This window comes from Schistocerca nitens, chromosome 10 (genome assembly GCF_023898315.1).
Source record: "Schistocerca nitens isolate TAMUIC-IGC-003100 chromosome 10, iqSchNite1.1, whole genome shotgun sequence".
Taxonomy (NCBI): Eukaryota; Metazoa; Arthropoda; class Insecta; order Orthoptera; family Acrididae; genus Schistocerca; species Schistocerca nitens.
This window is the reverse complement of record NC_064623.1, coordinates 188,366,736-188,384,576: the sequence shown is the minus strand read 5'-3', so window position 1 is coordinate 188,384,576 and position 17,841 is coordinate 188,366,736. Positions and strand designations below refer to the sequence as shown.

The following is a 17,841-nucleotide window of genomic DNA, read 5'->3' as shown; positions in this document are numbered from 1 at the left end:
TAAATGGAAGAAGATGCAATTGTCAGAATATATTTGAGAAAGGAGATTGGCTTTCGATTTATGATGCTGGTGCAATGGAATATTTTCGTCAATATATAATGAGGTAAAAAGGTATCACAGTTTTCTTTAATAACCATCCCTCTTGCTCACAGGTACAGTCAACAAAGCATCTGGCTCGTGTTCATTTATTAGACTTGTAATTCTGGTTTCTATGTGCAATTATAGTATTTCTGGTTTTTCAATTAGTTTATTGTAAATGGTGTTTAAAATATTTTGTCGTATTGAGAAAGAACCGAGCCAGATACATGTACGTTGAGTCACACTACCACACACAAAACAGTTACACTTGTGCTTTGTTGTTACGTAGCTTTTATAGTTGCAGGGGACTTAATTAATCAATTGTGTTAATGGGAATTCCTTGTCATTCTGTATTTTTATTTTATGCAGTCAGATTGCGTGCTATTACTAGTCAGGGCCAACCGGCTACGAGACTTCGTAACTGGTCACACAGCTAGTAAAATTATTGCATTTATTCATTAATATTAGTCGTTTCTTTTTAATTAAGCTCCCTTGCACATCACCATCACTTGTATTATTACACATTTATTGTGCTACAACTGGTTCCATTCTTAGAACATCATCAGATTGGCAAGTTGTGAAAGAAACTATCAGCTTATAAATGGTCTGGTTGTCAGGATGTACAGAGCATGCCTTGTCTGTTCGCCATACTTCCGCCATGTGGTCTGCAGTTTTTCTTGTTTCCATAATTTTTATCTCGATTGTTACATATGACTACCAGACCGACTATCTCATGATAATGGCGCAACTCAGCGACCTGATGACGAACGAAACTGGTCGAAACATAATAAATATACAGGGTGTTGTAGAAATTTTGCGACGTACTTACGATTGTCTTGAGGAACAAACCGAAGATAGGAACCCGTGTCCAGAAACGTTAACGAAACTACAGAACGTCAAAGTTATAGGCAGCTGCTCCTACCGCTATGCCACCCCTTAGGCAGCAAACGTGACTCTTACACTGACGGGCCGTAGGCGGAACGCCTCGCAATGTTGTGTGTTATTAAATGATGATGACTGATTACCACGACCGAAGGTGGAGAAGATGGAGCTATCTGCTGCATAGTAAGGCCTTGTCTTCTTTTAATGTGATACTATGTTTCCTCGATGGATGCTGGTTTCACACACAGGTTTCTATTCTCCTGGAATGCTCTGTAATCTCCAGTGTTTTATGGTATAGAGAAGAAAAATAAACTTCAGATGGAAACCCAGGTCTAAAACCGAGATGCACCAAGGGCACAGAGTATCACATTAATAAGAGACAAGGCCTGTCTCTATAGCAGCCAGCTCCATCTTTGCGATCGTGGCAGCGAGTCCGTCTATGGTCTGCCAGTGTAAAAAGGCACGTTTGCTGCCGAATGGATGGCGTAGAGGTAGGCTCCATCGCCTATAGCTTCGGCGTTCTGTATCGTCGCTGGATGACGCCACAGCTTCCTATCTTCAACTTGTTTCTCAACACGCCCTCTACAACATCTACATCTACATAGATACTCCGCAAGCCAGCGTACAGTGCGTGGCGGAGGGTACGCTGTACCGCTACTTGTAATTTCCCTTCCTGTTCCACTCGCAAACAGAGCGAGGGAAAAACGACTGTCTGTACGCCTCCATATGAGCACTAATTTCTCTTATCTTCGTGGACCTTATGCGCGATGTATGTTGGCAGCAATACAATCGTTCAGCAGTCAGCTTGAAATTCCGGTTCTCTAAATTTTCTCAATAGTGTTTCTCGAAAAAGAACGTCGCCTTTCCTCCACGGATTCCCATTTCAGTTCCCGAAGCATCTCCGTAACAGTTACGTCTTGTTCGAATCTACCGGTAACATATGTAACCGCTCGCTTCTGAATCGCTTCAGTGTCTTCCTGCAATCCGACCTCATACGGATCCCAAACACTCGAGCAGTACTCAAGAATAGGTCCCACCATCGTCCTATATGCGGTTTCCCTTACAGGTGTACCACTCTTTCCTAAAATTCTCCTAAAAAATCGAAGTCGGACTTTTGCCATCTCTACCACAGTTAGGACATGCTCGTCCCACCTGATATCGCTTTGCATCGTTACGCCCAGACATTCAAACGACCTGACTGTGTCAAGCAGGACACCAGTAATACTGGATCCGAACATTACAGGTTTGTTCTGCCTACTCATCCGCATTAACTTTCATTTTTCCACTTCGGGCTAGCTGCCATTCATCACACCAACTGGAAATTTTGTCTAAGTCGTCTTGTATCTTCCCTCGAAGTTTGTCGCAAATTTTTTGGCTCACCCTCAATAATATTACACCTTAGGTGGTTTTCATTAATCATTAATATTAGTGATAGTTAAAATTCTTTAACTACACCTCGTCTGTGATTTATAATTACAGCAACGTGTCTCAAGTACGATCTAAAAAATGTTTATTTAAATCAAACCATTACCAGTTTCTTGTTGATTACAAATCCATGTTGTAATGGTACTTGAATTACGTAACCATTACGGCACCTCACCTCAACCTCTCGATACCAGCAATATTCTACTGTGTTTCTGTAAAATAGTAACGTATTTCTGTGACAACATTCAGATTTGATTTCATTAATGCAGAGGTACTTCCATACGTCGATATGTATATATTGCAATGATATTATTCTTATGTGTATGCTTTCTTTTGTCACTATGATCTTTCACGTACTTTTAACTCTGATTTTTGGGTACATAAGCGGTTATTAGGGAGTCAAGCTTTGGTCGTCATGTTAGAAAGACGCAAATTGTAGTCAGTTTATGAAATGTGATCGTTAACAGTGAGGTAGATATTTTCAAGTATGTTTTATATTGTGAAGTGATGTTTTGGAACGAGTTACGTGATATTGCAACAAAAGTAATAAAAAAGAAGTGTAACTTAAATTCGGAGTGCTGAGTACTTTTTTACATCACCTTTGTCCTAACTTGCAAAAGTTTCATCTTCAAGAATGGTTTATGAAACACATCTATAAAACTTTTGAATATCGCAGAATAACACCTAGGCCTCTTTGCATCCGAGCTTTGAATCATCACTACCCAGATTTTCGACGATTGAGCCATGAGTTCACAACGAGACCAGCGTGGGAAACACGAAAAGATGAGTGCCTAGTTTATCTATTATTTAGAGGAATGACTTTATTAACCGTGCTCTAATGACGCCTGCCACATAATATAGCTATGTTGTTGCCTGAAAATGCAATATTTAGCAGCATGAGCAACACTACAATTATAATTAATTTTTGACCTTTGTTGTGGTAGGGTTGTTAGAATCTCCAGATGACTCTTACAGGTTTCCTTACTCTCCTAGGGTTTCGCTTTGCAGGTGTTACTGGTTTTGTGCAATAAAATAAACAAGAAGTTCTGCATTTAAAAATAGGTAAAGTTTCTATTTTTTATGAGTTTTGTCCCCAGGAAGATACATGTGGCTGGTTGCTGTTTTAAATTAAAAACCTGAAAATTGTTTTACTATGTCGATTCTCATAGTGTACACTTTCAGCAAGATACTTAGCCCCCCATGTGATTTTTATTGGACTGCAAGTGCAATACAAACAAAAAGTATATTCATTCCTTACACATCAGCAAGATCACATTAAAATAACATTAAACGTCAAGGATTGTTTTTGGGCAGCATCTCTTGACAAAACAACCAAGTCTAAAATATAATCATGTTTGCTGTAGTTGTGGTCCTCGTTCACTCGACAAAGATAAGCGTTGCATGCGGACTAATCACAGGGGCTGTTCATAATACATCGATATATCGAAATTTTTTTAGTAAGTGTCGATATATGCCTGCAGAAGTTTTACCACCGATATAAAAAGGCAATATCCAGTGCTGATATTTTTATTTTGTATTATATCTTTTCAAAATTTTCGGAAAATATTTGAAGTTGTTCTTTTGAAATTGCAGTAGAACATAATTTTACTTTCACTGTGTGAGCTTTCATCACATCCAGCTTTATCTTTGACTGTGCGAAGGCAGTATTGTGGCGCAAAAGAAGGACTCCTATTGCACTGGAGTGTGGCGGTATGAATGGAATAACATCATTTCCGATTGGAAGAAAAAAAATGCCAGTTGCGTGAAGAAAAAAAAAATAACGCAAGTAGTGTGCTATATCTTTACATCGACATTCTTGAATAACAGTTGCCAAAAAAGATGAACAAAAGCCTAAAAACGAGACTGTCGCTACGATGGGCGGACGCGTGTGAGAGAAAATGGCGACGTAGCCGGAGCCCGGCGCTCCCAACAGAAACTGCAAAGTTTAGCTTCACCACGCAATTTTGCCACTACAGCTGCTAGGTCTCTGGCGTTTGCAAAACTGAGAAAACAGAGAAGTCGACACGAAGTGTTCCGGACAAATCCGTTATGTGACTAAAGCAAACGACGGACCCTTCGGACACCCTTTATTGTGACACTTGCATGCAGTTACCATTGTTAGCTAAGTGTTTATCGCCGAGCGTGAACGTGCGTAGTTTTTCTTCCAATTCTTGCTGTAAGGGGAACAGGCATGCCGCTAGCTTGTTGATTTACAGACTATCTAATCATAAATCAGTACTTTAAACATACAGCTCTAAAAGCAGCAGTATATTTACAATGTGCAGCCGATATCTTTATAGGCCGGTACGTCGATATTCACTCCGCCGATATGTCGATATATCGATACTTCTTAAGATGTAATGAGGCGACAATGATAGTTTTTTAAAAATCGATATATCGGATTTCCGATATTTACTAAAATATAAACAGTCCTCCTGCTTACCGGGGCTGAATTCGATCGTGATGGTCGCTTTGGAGCCGCGTTTCAGCACGCAGTGGTCCGCCTCGCTGTCACAGTTTTCCACAGCCGCGTGCAGGCACTTGCCAACTTCCGAATCTGTAAACGAGGAAAAAGCAACAAGAAAACGACTGGTTAACACTGCTGATTGGTACAAAAATGCCCAGAAAAAAAGTTGGGATAGGATGTGGCAACGATAAAAAGAAAGAAAAAATTGCAATTAGTTAATTTGCGACTTGATATTGCGCGGGAGGCGACTTTTAATTTTATGTATTTTTGGTTCTGCTTAAGACGAGGTCCACAGCGGTCCGATTGACTTTCTGGAACTATCTATACGGTGATGTACTTAGGTTACGATCCCAGGTATCACACACTGCAGCCATTCATCCTGGAGGGTCCTCGTTTGCGAGTTAATTGACGAATAAAGAATTTGGAAATTTGCGTGGTGTTCAATATCGTTGAAAAATCAGGATTACGTGGCGTGGTTGCCTTGTGTAATGGATAGGAGAACACTTTCAAATGCAGGAGATAGTGGGTTCGAATCTCGTCAGGGTCCTTAAGTCTTTATCGAAATGGAAAATGGAAATGATCGTATGGCATTGTTGGCTGGGAGGCCCCATTCGGGGGAGTTCGGCCGCCGTATTGCAAGTCATTTTTAGTTGACGCCACGTCGGCGACTTGCGAGTCAATGATGATGAAAGATACACAACACCCAGTCCCTTGCTGGGAATCGAACCCGGGCTCCTTGCGTGGTAGGCGGTAACGCTCCCGCTACACTACGGAGGCGGACTTTATCGAAATTATTTCGATCATTATTTCTATTCAATTAATTCGCTTAAATGTAATTTTTATTGCTGTTCCTTTGCCTAATCGTTTTAATCACCGTAACAAATTTTTCATTTATTTTTTTGTCTAATTGGAATTTTTGTAAATATAAATTTATCCCGAGCGCGGGGTCTCGGGTTCGGTTCCCGGCGGGATCGGGGATTTTCAACTGCCTCGAGATGACTGGGTGTTGTTGTGTTGTCTTCATCATCGTCACTCATCCCCACTACGCTCGGAGCAGTGTGCGATTTGTGCTTTTACCAGTGGGGGGGGGGGGGGGGGATGTCTTAGGGGGTTAATAAAATTATATACGTTACTAGCTTTGACCATGGCGTTAGCCATGGTTAAACAGTTATTTATAAATAGATATTAATGCCGAATCTCACTATTCACGCGTATGCACTATCAGAAAAGCCATCCCTTGTTATATCTTTAAAAGTACATTATAAGTGAAGCTTATTTACAAAATCATCGACATACAGGTATACGACGGGAATTCAAAAAGTAAAGGCACATTTGTGAAAAGCTGTACATATTCTGATGATAGAAAACTGAAACATGCGTTATTTTTCTACGTAACCTCCCTGGCCTTCAATGCAGTTTTCCCGACGTTTTACGAGTTTTTTTTATTTCATCAGAAAATACGTTCATCAGTTGCATCTGTAACCAATTTTGCACCGCGGCAATGACGTCTTCACCACTGTCAAATCTTCTTCCCTGTAGTGCTTCCGTTAAGGGTCCAGATATGTGAAAATCGCTTGGAGCCAGGTCTGGTGTTCCAGCACCTCGAATCTCAACTCCTTTATTGCGTCGGCTGTCCGTTTGGCAGAATGTGGGCGAGCGTTATCTTGCTGAAGGATGACACCTCTTCACAGTTTTCCACGTCGTTTGGATCTGATTGCAGGTTTTACTTTCGTACGCAACACATCACATCCACCATGCAATACAGACGTGGCTTAGAAAGCCTCGTTTACGCTGGGGCGACGTCTTGCAACATTGTGGCATGCTACGGAAATGTGGCGTGCGTCGTCTTGTCATTTAGTTCTAAATGTTTTGAAATGCTTACCTACTACATAACACTTTTTCAAAATTAATAACCGAGCATAAGAATAGTATTAATAGTAATACTGTATTAAAAACTTTCAGTGCTCGGCTCCACAAATTTAAATTATATGTAAAGTTTTACTCCAGTGCATGGGAAATAAACATCCCAGGTTGGGATGCATAAACTAAAACCAGTGGAGGGGATGGTCTGATCCAGAGGGGGTAAATCCCCCCCCCCCATCCCCCCCTGCAAATCGCACACTGGCTCGGAGGAAGGCAACGGCAAACCACCTCCATTAGGACCTTGCCTGGTACGGCGGTGCGGGTCTCCCGACATCGTTCCCCTACGCTCTGTCAAGTAGCATGGGACTTCATTTCCAGTATTCAAATATTTAATAATTTCTATCTTATCAGTTAAAAACGTAAGGTGAAATATATTTGCGCACTGGTTATTTTTGTTACAAGTGGTGCAATTTTTTTGCACGATTATCGTTACACAAACATTTAAAACATGCCCTAAATACCTATTTCACTATGGACAAAATAACGCAGATGAAAATTCAAATGAAAGACGGGTTTATAAGTAAAGCGAAATTCAATCAAATGAGAAATAGATATAATGAACGCAATAATGTGAATGAAAAAATACGGTGATAAAAGAAATTAAATCGAAATTAGTACATAAAATTAATTAAAAACACACGAACAAAGATTTGAAGTGCAGAAAGAATAATGGGAGGGAAAATGGGAGCAAATGAAGAAGTTGATACTACGATTAAAATTATGTGCAAACGAATGGAATTAAAAGATTACATATAAATCAGTTAAGTGAATAAAAATGATAATCGTAGTCACTTCGACGAACATTTAAAAATAAAAGAACATACTACACCTGAAAAAATTCGAACCCACAATCTCCTACAAGCAAAGGGGATATCCTACCTATTACACCATGCCACAAACGCAGCTTTTTAGCGCTGTTCAGTATTACACAAAATTACGACTTTTTTCGTCAATTACTCGCAAACGAGTTCCCAACAGGGCGAATGACTGTAGTGTGCAATACACGGGATCGTAATTTACATCCTTCCTTGTTTCTATCCCCCCGGCGATAGAAAAGCGTTTTAAAGCCTGTATCTTCTACAAAAAGCAAGTAAAAAATTTCAAAACCACATATGATGTATATCTCTGCAATGTCTGTCAATCTGTCTAATATCTATTCTTAATTTTAATTAGGACAAGAGTTACGTTAATTCGTTTGAAACCATTTAAATTCTCGATTTCGCAAACAGCTTCTAACTTATCACGTCATTACTGAAAAACTATTGGTGTCACAGCAAAATATTTTTTTTCCATTCATTACAAAAATAATGCACTCGGCAAAGAATCCTTAAAAGTTTCCGTAGTGCATTACGTTTCCTGTATATAAATTTCTGAAAACTGCGTTTTTAAGCAACCCTATCAGTACTGAAATCGTAACAAGTATGACGTTTAAAATCTCTATCTCCTGTAAATATCATGTAAATATTTTGAAATTTACAAACAGTATCGGCCTCAGTGGTTTCTATAAGCATATCAAATATCTTTTCTTAATTTTAATTATGGCCGCTGTTACATTAACTATTGAAGTATGAGAAATTTTCGCGTCCGGAAAAGTTTTCTTCTTTAGAATGCAAATTTCGAAAACTATTACACACATTGAATATCATCTTGGTGTATATACAAAATGAAATAGAATTAAAATTCAGTCTAACTTACCGTAAGGAGATGACGAGAGCTGGCCAAACAGTATTTCTTAATCTCACAACAAGAATAAGAATTAATCAAAATAAATTCACAAACACAATATTTAATGGCGGTAAGTACACTACACACTAATCAGACAATGCGAAAACACCGTTCAATTCAGTCAGTCAGTGGAACTAGCGAGACCGCTACGGTCACAGGTTCGAATCCTGTGATGTCCTTAGGTTAGTTAGGTTTAAGTAGTTCTAAGTTCTAGGGGACTAATGACCTCAGAAGTTGAGTCCCATAGTGCTCAGAGCCATTTGAACCCATTTTTCAGTAGAGCTATCCGTGTCGTGCTCGTATTGACAGATATAATCAAGTCTTCGACCCTTCATTGTTCCATGCGTCCCTTATCACTCCTTTCCCGTGATGCACTACCTTCTGCCAGTCTTCCGATGTCACAATTTCAACTGCCTCTTTCAAAAGGCGTTCCACTTCGGTTAATGTGAATTTCACTGCAATATGCCGTTTAACCTGAGCCCAAATCTGCTCTATTGCGTTGAAATGGCAATGGTAAGGAGGCAATCTGAGCACTTTATGCCCGTATTTTTTTGCCACTTCATCCACAATGTAAATCGGGTTCTTCGACTTGTGTTGCGATACAAGTTCTAATAATTCTGCGCTTGTCAAATTACTGTCGAACTGTACCTTATGTTTCTGTAACCAGCTAACAAAGTCGTTTTTCCTCGTTGCCTTTGTGGGTGATTTATCTTGTATTACTGAGTGTTAAGGAGCGTTATCCATAACAATGATACAGTTTTTTGTTAAGTTCTGGAGCAGACAGTCTTCAAACCATTTCACGAAAGTATTGTGGCTCATCTCTTCGTGGTAGTCGCAGGTCTTACTTGAACTGAATAGCAGCAGACAATTTTGGAATGAAACCTTTTGAATTTCCGGCATGTGCTACAATTATCCTTTTTCCTCTGCCGATCGGAGCTGCCATACTACCGCTACCGTCTGTCCAGCCTTTTTTTAAACTGTGTCCTGCAATCACCCACGTTTCATCAAGCCAAACGATATCATCAAAATTTGTCACCACTAATTCTCTAAGAAAGCGGCATCGCCAGGCTGCAATACCTTAGCGTTCTATTAGTAACTTTCTGCCAGAGATGGATTTATAGCGGAATCCGAACATTTTCACGGGTCGTAACAAAGACGATTTACTACCCTGGAACAGGTCAGCCGCTGTGAGGGTAGCATGTAGTTTTTTGAGTGTTGGATCTACTTCCTGGAATAAAATGCGTATATTTGACGACGAAAGGTATCTTCCTGAAAAGAGCCAAGTTTTGTGACCCTCTTCTCTAGTCGCCTCTTTTTCCCAGGTGTCTCCAAGTTACATGATTCACTTGAGCCTTCTTTCGTGAATTTCTCCTTGCAGATTCTTATTACTGATCGTTCGTTAACTTGCAAAGCAGCTGCAGTTCGCTCCGCCACCTTATCCAAAGGAACGAGAAGCCCTCTTGCATCCCTCTCTCTCTCTCTCTCTCTCTCTCTCTCTCTCTCTCTCTCTCTCCCCCTTAAGGAACACACGTATTCACGCGCCTGACTGCGTATAACGACGCCATGTCCGCCACTTTGTTGGAGGTTTCCGAAGACTGTGCAGCCTCGGCCTCCCTCTCTTGCGACTGCTTTCATCAGACATCGTAAACATGCGAAGCTACAAGTCACTCAAATCTTTCACCCGCACGTCTACAACGGCTCGCAGAGGACTGGCTGGCACAATGCCTTAGTTAGCTCAGCAGAGCGAAGTGGCAACGCAGTGGCAGCCGACAGCGCCGGCTGCCATTGGTTTATTGGTGGCAGAAGCCCTGCAGCCCGTTGCCTGTCAAGGGACAACTAATTTAAATAATAGTATACATATTCTGAAGCGCCAAAGAAACTGGTATAGGCATGAGTATTTGCCGGACGCTGTGGCCGAGCAGTTCTATGCGCTTTAGTCGGGAACCGCGCTGCTGCTGCGGTCGCAGGTTAGAACCCTGCCTCGGGCATGGATGTGTGTGATGTCCTTAGGTTAGTTAGGTTTAAGTAGTTCTAAGTCCCAGATGTTAAGTCCAATAGTGCTTGGAGCCATTTGAGCCATTTTTGAGGCATGCGTATTCAATTACAGAGATACGTAAACAGACAGGATGCGGCGCTGCGGTCAGCAACAACTGGCTATACAGGGTGTTACAAAAAGATAGGGCCAAACTTACAGGAAACATTCCTCACACACAAACAAAAGATGCTATGTGGACATGTGTCCGGAAACGCTTAATTTCCATGTTAGAGCTCATTTTAGTTTCGTCAGTATGTACTGTACTTCCTCGATTCACCGCCAGTTGGCCCAATTGAAGGAAAGTAATGTTGACTTCGGTGCTTGTGTTGACATGCGAATCATTGCTCTACAGTGCTGGTACGTTCTGTTGCTGTGTGTTTCCATTCCATGGTTAATGTGATTTGAAGAGAAGTACGTAGCATCAACAGGTTAGTGTTCATCACGAACGTGGTTTTGCAGTCAGTGCAATGTTTACAAATGCGGAGTTGGCAGTGCCCATTTGATGTATGGATTAGCACGGGGCAATAGCCGTGGCGCGGTACGTTTGTATCGAGACAGATTTCCAGAACGAGGGTGTCCCGACAGGAAGACGTTCGAAGCAATTGATCGGCGACTTAGGGAGCACGGAACATTCCAGCCTATGACTCGCGACTGGGGAAGACCTAGAACGACGAGGACACCTGCAATGGACGAGGCAATTCTTCGTGCAGTTGACGATAACCCTAATGTCAGCGTCAGAGAAGTTGCTGCTGTACAAGGTAACGTTGACCACGTCACTGTATGGAGAGTGCTAAGGGACAACCAGATGTTTGCGTACCATGTACAGCGTGTGCAGGCACTATCAGCAGCTGATTGGCCTCCACGGGTACACTTCTGCGAATGGTTCATCCAACAATGTGTCAATCCTCATTTCAGTGCAAATGTTCTCTTTACGGATGAGGCTTCATTCCAACGTGATCAAATTGTAAATTTTCACAATCAACATGTGTGGGCTGACGAGAATCCGCACGCAATTGTGCAATCACGTCATCAACACAGATTTTCTGTGAACGTTTGGGCAGGCATTGTTGGTGATGACTTGATTGGGCCCCATGTTCTTCCACCTACGTTCAATGGAGCACGTTATCATGATTTCATACGGGATACTCTACCTGTGCTGCTAGAACATGTGCCTTTACAAGTACGACACAACATGTGGTTCATGCACGATGGAGCTCTTGCACATTTCAGTCGAAGTGTTCGTACGCTTCTCAACAACAGATTCGGTGACCGATGGATTGGTAGAGGCGGAACAATTCCATGGCCTACACGCTCTCCTGACCTCAACCCTCTTGACTTTCATTTATGGGGGCATTTGAAAGCTTTGTCTACGCAACCCCGGTACCAAATGTAGAGACTCTTCGTGCTCGTATTGTGGACGGCTGTGATAACAATACGGCATTCTCCAGGGCTGCATCAGCGCATCAGGGATTCCATGCGACGGAGGGTGGATGCATGTATCCTCGCTAACGGAGGACATTTTGAACATTTCCTGTAACAAAGTGTTTGACGTCACGCTGGTACGTTCTGTTGCTGTGTGTTTCCATTCCATGGTTAATGTGATTTGAAGAGAAGTAATAAAATGAGCTCTAACATGGAAAGTAAGCGTTTCCGGACACATGTCCACATAACATATTTTCTTTATTTGTGTGTGAGAAATGTTTCCTGAAAGTTTGGCCGTATCTTTTTGTAACACCCTGTATAAGACAACAAGCGTCTGGCGCGGTTACTGCTGTTGCAGTGCCAGGTTATTAGGATTTAAGTGAGTTTGAACGTGGTGTTATAGTCGGCGCACGAGCGATGGGACATAGCATCTCCAAGGTAGCGATGAAGTGGGGATTTTCCTGTACAATTTCACGTGTGTACCGTGAATATCAGGAATCCGGTAAAACACGAAATCACCGACACCGCAGCGGCCGGAAAAGGATCTGCAAGAACGGGACCAACGACGACTGAAGAGAATCCTTCAACGTGACTGAAGAGCAACCCTTCCTCAAATTGCTGCAGATTTCAGTGCTCGTCAATCAACAAGTGTCAGCGTGTGAACCATTCAACGGAACATCATCGATATGGGCTTTCGGGGCCGAAGACACACTCGTTTACTCTCGATGACTGCACGACACAAAGCTTTACTCCTAGGCTGGGCGCGTCACAACTGAAATTGGACTGTTGACGATTGGAAACATGTTGCCCGGTCGGACGAAGTCTCACTTCAAATTGTAAAATGGTTCAAATGGCTCTGAGCACTATGGGACTCAACTGCTGTGGTCATAAGTCCCCTAGAACTTAGAACTACTTAAACCTAACTAACCTAAGGACAGCACACAACACCCAGCCATCACGAGGCAGAGGAAATCCCTGACCCCGCCGGGAATCGAACCCGGGAACCCGGGCGTGGGAAGCGAGAACGCTACCGCACGACCACGAGATGCGGGCTTCAAATTGTATCGAGCGGGTATGGAGACAACCTCATGAATCCATGAATCATGCATGTCAGCAGGGGACTGTTCAAGCTGGTGTAGGCTTTTTAATGGTGTGGAGCGTATGCAATTGGAGTGATATGGGACCCGTCATACATCCAGATACTACTCTGACAGGCGACACGTACGTAAGCATCTTGTCTGATCACCTGCATCCATTCATGTCCATTGTGCATTCCTACGGACTTGGACAATTCCAGCAGACAATGCGACACCCTACACGTCCACAATTACTACGGAGTGGCTACAGGGATACTCTTCTGAGTTCAAAGACTTCTGCTGGTGACCAAGCTCCCCAGACATGAAAATTATTGAGCATATCTGGGATGCCTTGCAACGTGCTGTTCAGAAGAGATCTCCACTTCCACGTAATCTTACGGATTTATGGACAGCCCTGCAGGATTCATGGTGTCAGTTCCCTCCAGCACTACTTCAGACCTTACCGGAGTCCATCCACGTCATGTTGCGGCACTTCTGCGTGTTCGCGGGGGACCTACAAGATATTTGGGAGATGTACCAGTTTTTTTGGCTCTTTAGTGTTGTAAGTAGGCTGTTTAGGTTTTGTTATTGGTAACGCCACGTAGCGCTCTGTATGAAAATCACTGGCTGTGCTGTGTGCAGTCTGTGGTTGGTTTGCATTGTTGTCTGCCGTTGTAGTGTTGGGCAGCTGGATGTGAACAGCGCGTAGCGTTGCGCAGTTGGAGGTGAGCCGCCAGCAGTGGTGGATGTGGGGAGAGAAATGGCGGAGTTTTGAAATTTGTAAGACTGGATGTCACGAACTGCTATGTATATTATGATTTTTCAACACTATTAAGGTAAATACATTGTTTGTTCTCTATCAAAATCTTTCATTTGCTAACTATGCCTATCACTAGTTAGTGCCTTCAGTAGTTTGAATCTTTTATTTAGCTGGCAGTAGTGGCGCTCGCTGTATTGCAGTAGTTCGAGTAACGAAGATTTTTGGTGAGGTAAGTGATTTGTGAAAGGTATAGGTTAATGTTAGTCAGGGCCATTCTTTTGTAGGGATTTTTGAAAGTCAGATTGCGTTGCGCCAAAAATATTATGTGTCAGTTTAAACACAGTCATGCACAATTTTTCTAAGGGGATGTTTCAGTGTACATGTTCAGATATCGGTCAGCTCGTCCTCACGGTTCCTGCCCTTCCTACGTGGTTTGGAACACATTCAATTACGCTGAATCACCCTCCAATTCTTTGGTCTTCTTGTATTACTTATGAAATCATCAGGACCAGGTGAGATACCTAGAAGATTCTTCAAAGATTATGTGAAGCAATGTTGCTCTCATTCTAACAAAAACTTATGGTAGATTGCTTGAGCAATGAAGGGTACCTAGCGACTGGAAGAAAACGCAGGTCACTCCCGTTTTTAAGTAGGGCCGTGCACAGATGCACACAATTATAGACATATATCGTTGACGTCAATATGTTGTAGAATTATGGAAAACATTTTATTCGCAAGAATTGTGACGTTCCTGGAGAAGAAAAATCTCCTTTATAAAAAGCAACATGGGTACCGCAAACAGAGATCCTGCGAAACTCGACTCGCTCTGTTGCTCCATGAGATCCACAGCGCCGTAGACGATGGTGTCCAGATTGGTGCCGAGTTCCTTGACTTCAGGACGGCATTTGACTGCGTCCCGCACTGCCATTTAGTGAAAAAATACGAGTTTATCGCGTATCGGAGCAGGTTTGCGACTGGATTCAAGACTTCTTGCAGACAGAACTGAACACGTCGTTCTTAACGGAACAAAATCGACAGACGTAATTTCCGGAGTACCCAAGCGAGCTTGACAGGTCCTTTATTGTTTACAATGCTATAGTGTAAAGCATCGGATGCTCTCTAAGCCTGTTCGAGATGGTGCGGTTCTCTATAACAAATGCAGAATGGCCTCCAGAGAATTGATGAATGGTGCAGGTTGTGGTAGCTGACGCTGAACGTAAATAAATGTAACATATTGCGCATAAATAGGAAAATAAATCTATCACTGTACAGCTACACTAATGATGACAAACTGTTGGAGACAGAGTCTGCCGTAAAATATCTAGGCGTAACTAGCCGGAGCGAATGAGCACATAAAACATATAGTGGGAAAGCTAATGCCAAACTCAGATTCATAGGAAGAATATTAAGGGGATGTAACTCGTCCAGGAAGGAAGTGGCTTGTAAGGCGCTCGTTCGACCCACTCTTCAGTATCGTTCATCTGTCTGGGATCCCAACCAGATAGGACTGATAGAACAGATAGAGAAGATCCAAAGAAGAGCGGCGCGTTTCGTCACGGGATCGTTTAGTCGGCGTAAGGCCGTCATGGAGATGCTCAGCAAACTCCATCGACAGACGTTACAAGAGAGGCGTTGTGCACCACAGATATATTTGCTATTGAAATTTCGGGAAACGTCAAACAACATATTACTTGAATGAAAATTTCATTCAAGTAGCGAGACCGCTACGGTCGCAGGTTCGAATCCTGTGATGTCCTTAGGTTAGTTAGGTTTAAGTAGTTCTAAGTTCTAGGGGACTAATGACCTCAGAAGTTGAGTCCCATAGTGCTCAGAGCCATTTTAACCCATTTTTCAGTACAGCTATCCGTGTCGTGCTCGTATTGACAGATATAATCAAGTCTTTGTTGTAAGATACCTTCGTTGTTCCATGCGTCCCTTATCACTCCAGATTTAGATGAAATTTCATGTGGCTCTTCGAGCTCAGCTGAACCTGATATTTTTTGTAGTGTTAGTGTGGTGTCACCGCCAGACACCACACTTGCTAGGTGGTAGCCTTTAAATCGGCCGCGGTCCAGTAGTATACGTCGGACCCGCGTGTCGCCACTATCAGAGATTGCAGACCGAGCGCCGCCACACGGCAGGTCTAGAGAGACTTCCTAGCACTCGCCCCAGTTGTACAGCCGACTTTGCTAGCGATGGTTCACTGACAAAATACGCTCTCATTTGCCGAGACGATAGTTAGTATAGCCTTCAGCTACGTCATTTGCTACGACCTAGCAAGGCGCCATGTTCAGTTACTATTGATATTGTAAATAAGGTACAGACAAGAGCTACGTTCAACATTAATGGATTAAAGTTAAGTATTCCACCAGTTACCTCTTTTTTTCTGAAGTCTAAATTCCTTGTCCTGTTCCAGACCTCACGCCAGCCTGTGTGAGCTTAAACGCGTGCCTTTCGGCTTCCTCTAAAATTCGTGGGTTGGCTCTCCTGCCAATCCACAACAGTTTGCATGTTTGTTAAGTTGCACAAATACATATAAATTTCCCTAAACTTGGCTGTTTTATGCCTTTCGTAAGCCGTGGGAAACATGCTTCCCACTACAATGAACTCGCTCCGAGTCCCATGGGATTCACAGTTCTCACCTCTGTACGGTGCTACCACCTAGTGAACAGTATAGGGTACTACTTCCAATCGGAAGTTCCCGCCGTTTTTGCTGTGCCTTCGCGCAGAGGCATTCTATAGCTGAGTGTTGCTCTGTAGAGGAGCCTTTCAGTGCCGTTTGCGTGACATTTTGTGATTTTTTCCTCAAAGCTATAGTGTTTACCCAAATTTATGAAGGAAAATGTAAAATTGGAACGAGGAGAATTCCAGTTTGAAACAAAAGGAGCCGTTTCTGCAGTAAAATAGATGGATAACCGTCTAGTCACTTTTCTGTCCTCAATTCATGACCCATGAGAAATAGCCACAGTTAAAAGGAAAAACAAGGATGGTACTGGTACAAAGATTTCTTGTCCTGATGATGTGGCAGAAGACAACAAAATAATGGGTGGTGTCGATAAGTTTGATCAATTACAAGAAAGAAATGCTTTTGGCAGACGTTCTGTAAAATGGTGGCACAGAATATTTTATTTCCTGGTGGACGCTGCTGCAGTGAACAGTTTTATCCTGTGGAAAATAAGTAAAAGAGAAAGTGGACAGCATGATCAGCTCACATACAGGATCCATCTAGCCAGACAATTGATCGCTGGCTTCTCATCCCAAAAAAGGTGTGGACAAAAACCCGTCTTTCTCGCAAAAAGGGGTAAAGTACCTGAAGATTTTCGTCATGTGGCTGTAGGGGAGCATCAACCCATTTTAGGAGGAACCTACTGGACGTGCCGTCATTGTAGTACCAAAGCTGCGGAAAAGAGCACTCGCTGTGTTTGTACATATTGTCAAATACCACTTTGCATAGACCCATGTTTCAGACAATTTCATGGAAACTAATTGTGAACAACCATTGTAACAAGAGAAGTTAATTTATGAAATAAATATGACATATATTGAAAAAGGTTTTTTTGTCATTTAACTCCAAGGAAGGGCAGTGGGAAGAATACTTCCCACCTTGTTGTGTGACCTCACTTTCACAGTTGGAGCAAATTTGATATTCTGTATGATAAATATACCTATCTGTTAACTACTATCTGCTCTCCATTCATTAAAAAAACTGCTCAATAATTTTGCCCACGAAAGGGTTACAGCATAAAGCTTGTTAAACATTATCTTTTCCATTACTGTTCAGTTATTTATAAATAATTTTCTAAACACCTAGAATTTTAAATGTCGTTCAGTGTATTTACCAATTTAGTTATATAAAATTAACCTTTGTGGAAAGGTAAATAACCCACAGGACTGTTTGATACAGCAATTGATGCAGCATATCATCAAGTTTTACTTACCAGTGTTCAATGCGGCAACCTCCTGCAACATGACAAATGTTCCATCTCCAATTTCCTGCCAAATCCTACGAAGCAAGTATTGAAGTGTTGTGGCAGTTGCTTGCATTATA

At 42.2% G+C, this 17,841-nt stretch overlaps 1 protein-coding gene across 1 annotated transcript in view; it reads right to left on the bottom strand.

The window, feature by feature from the left end:
- The window catches only part of LOC126210153 (NPC intracellular cholesterol transporter 2 homolog a-like), a 94,162-nt gene that overhangs the window by 53,067 nt on the left and 23,254 nt on the right, over nucleotides 1–17,841 (bottom strand). Inside the window, exon 2 of the mRNA XM_049939304.1 lies at nucleotides 4,829–4,942. Coding sequence (XP_049795261.1) covers nucleotides 4,829–4,942 — 114 coding nt within the window. The remainder of the gene's footprint in view (nucleotides 1–4,828; nucleotides 4,943–17,841) is intronic.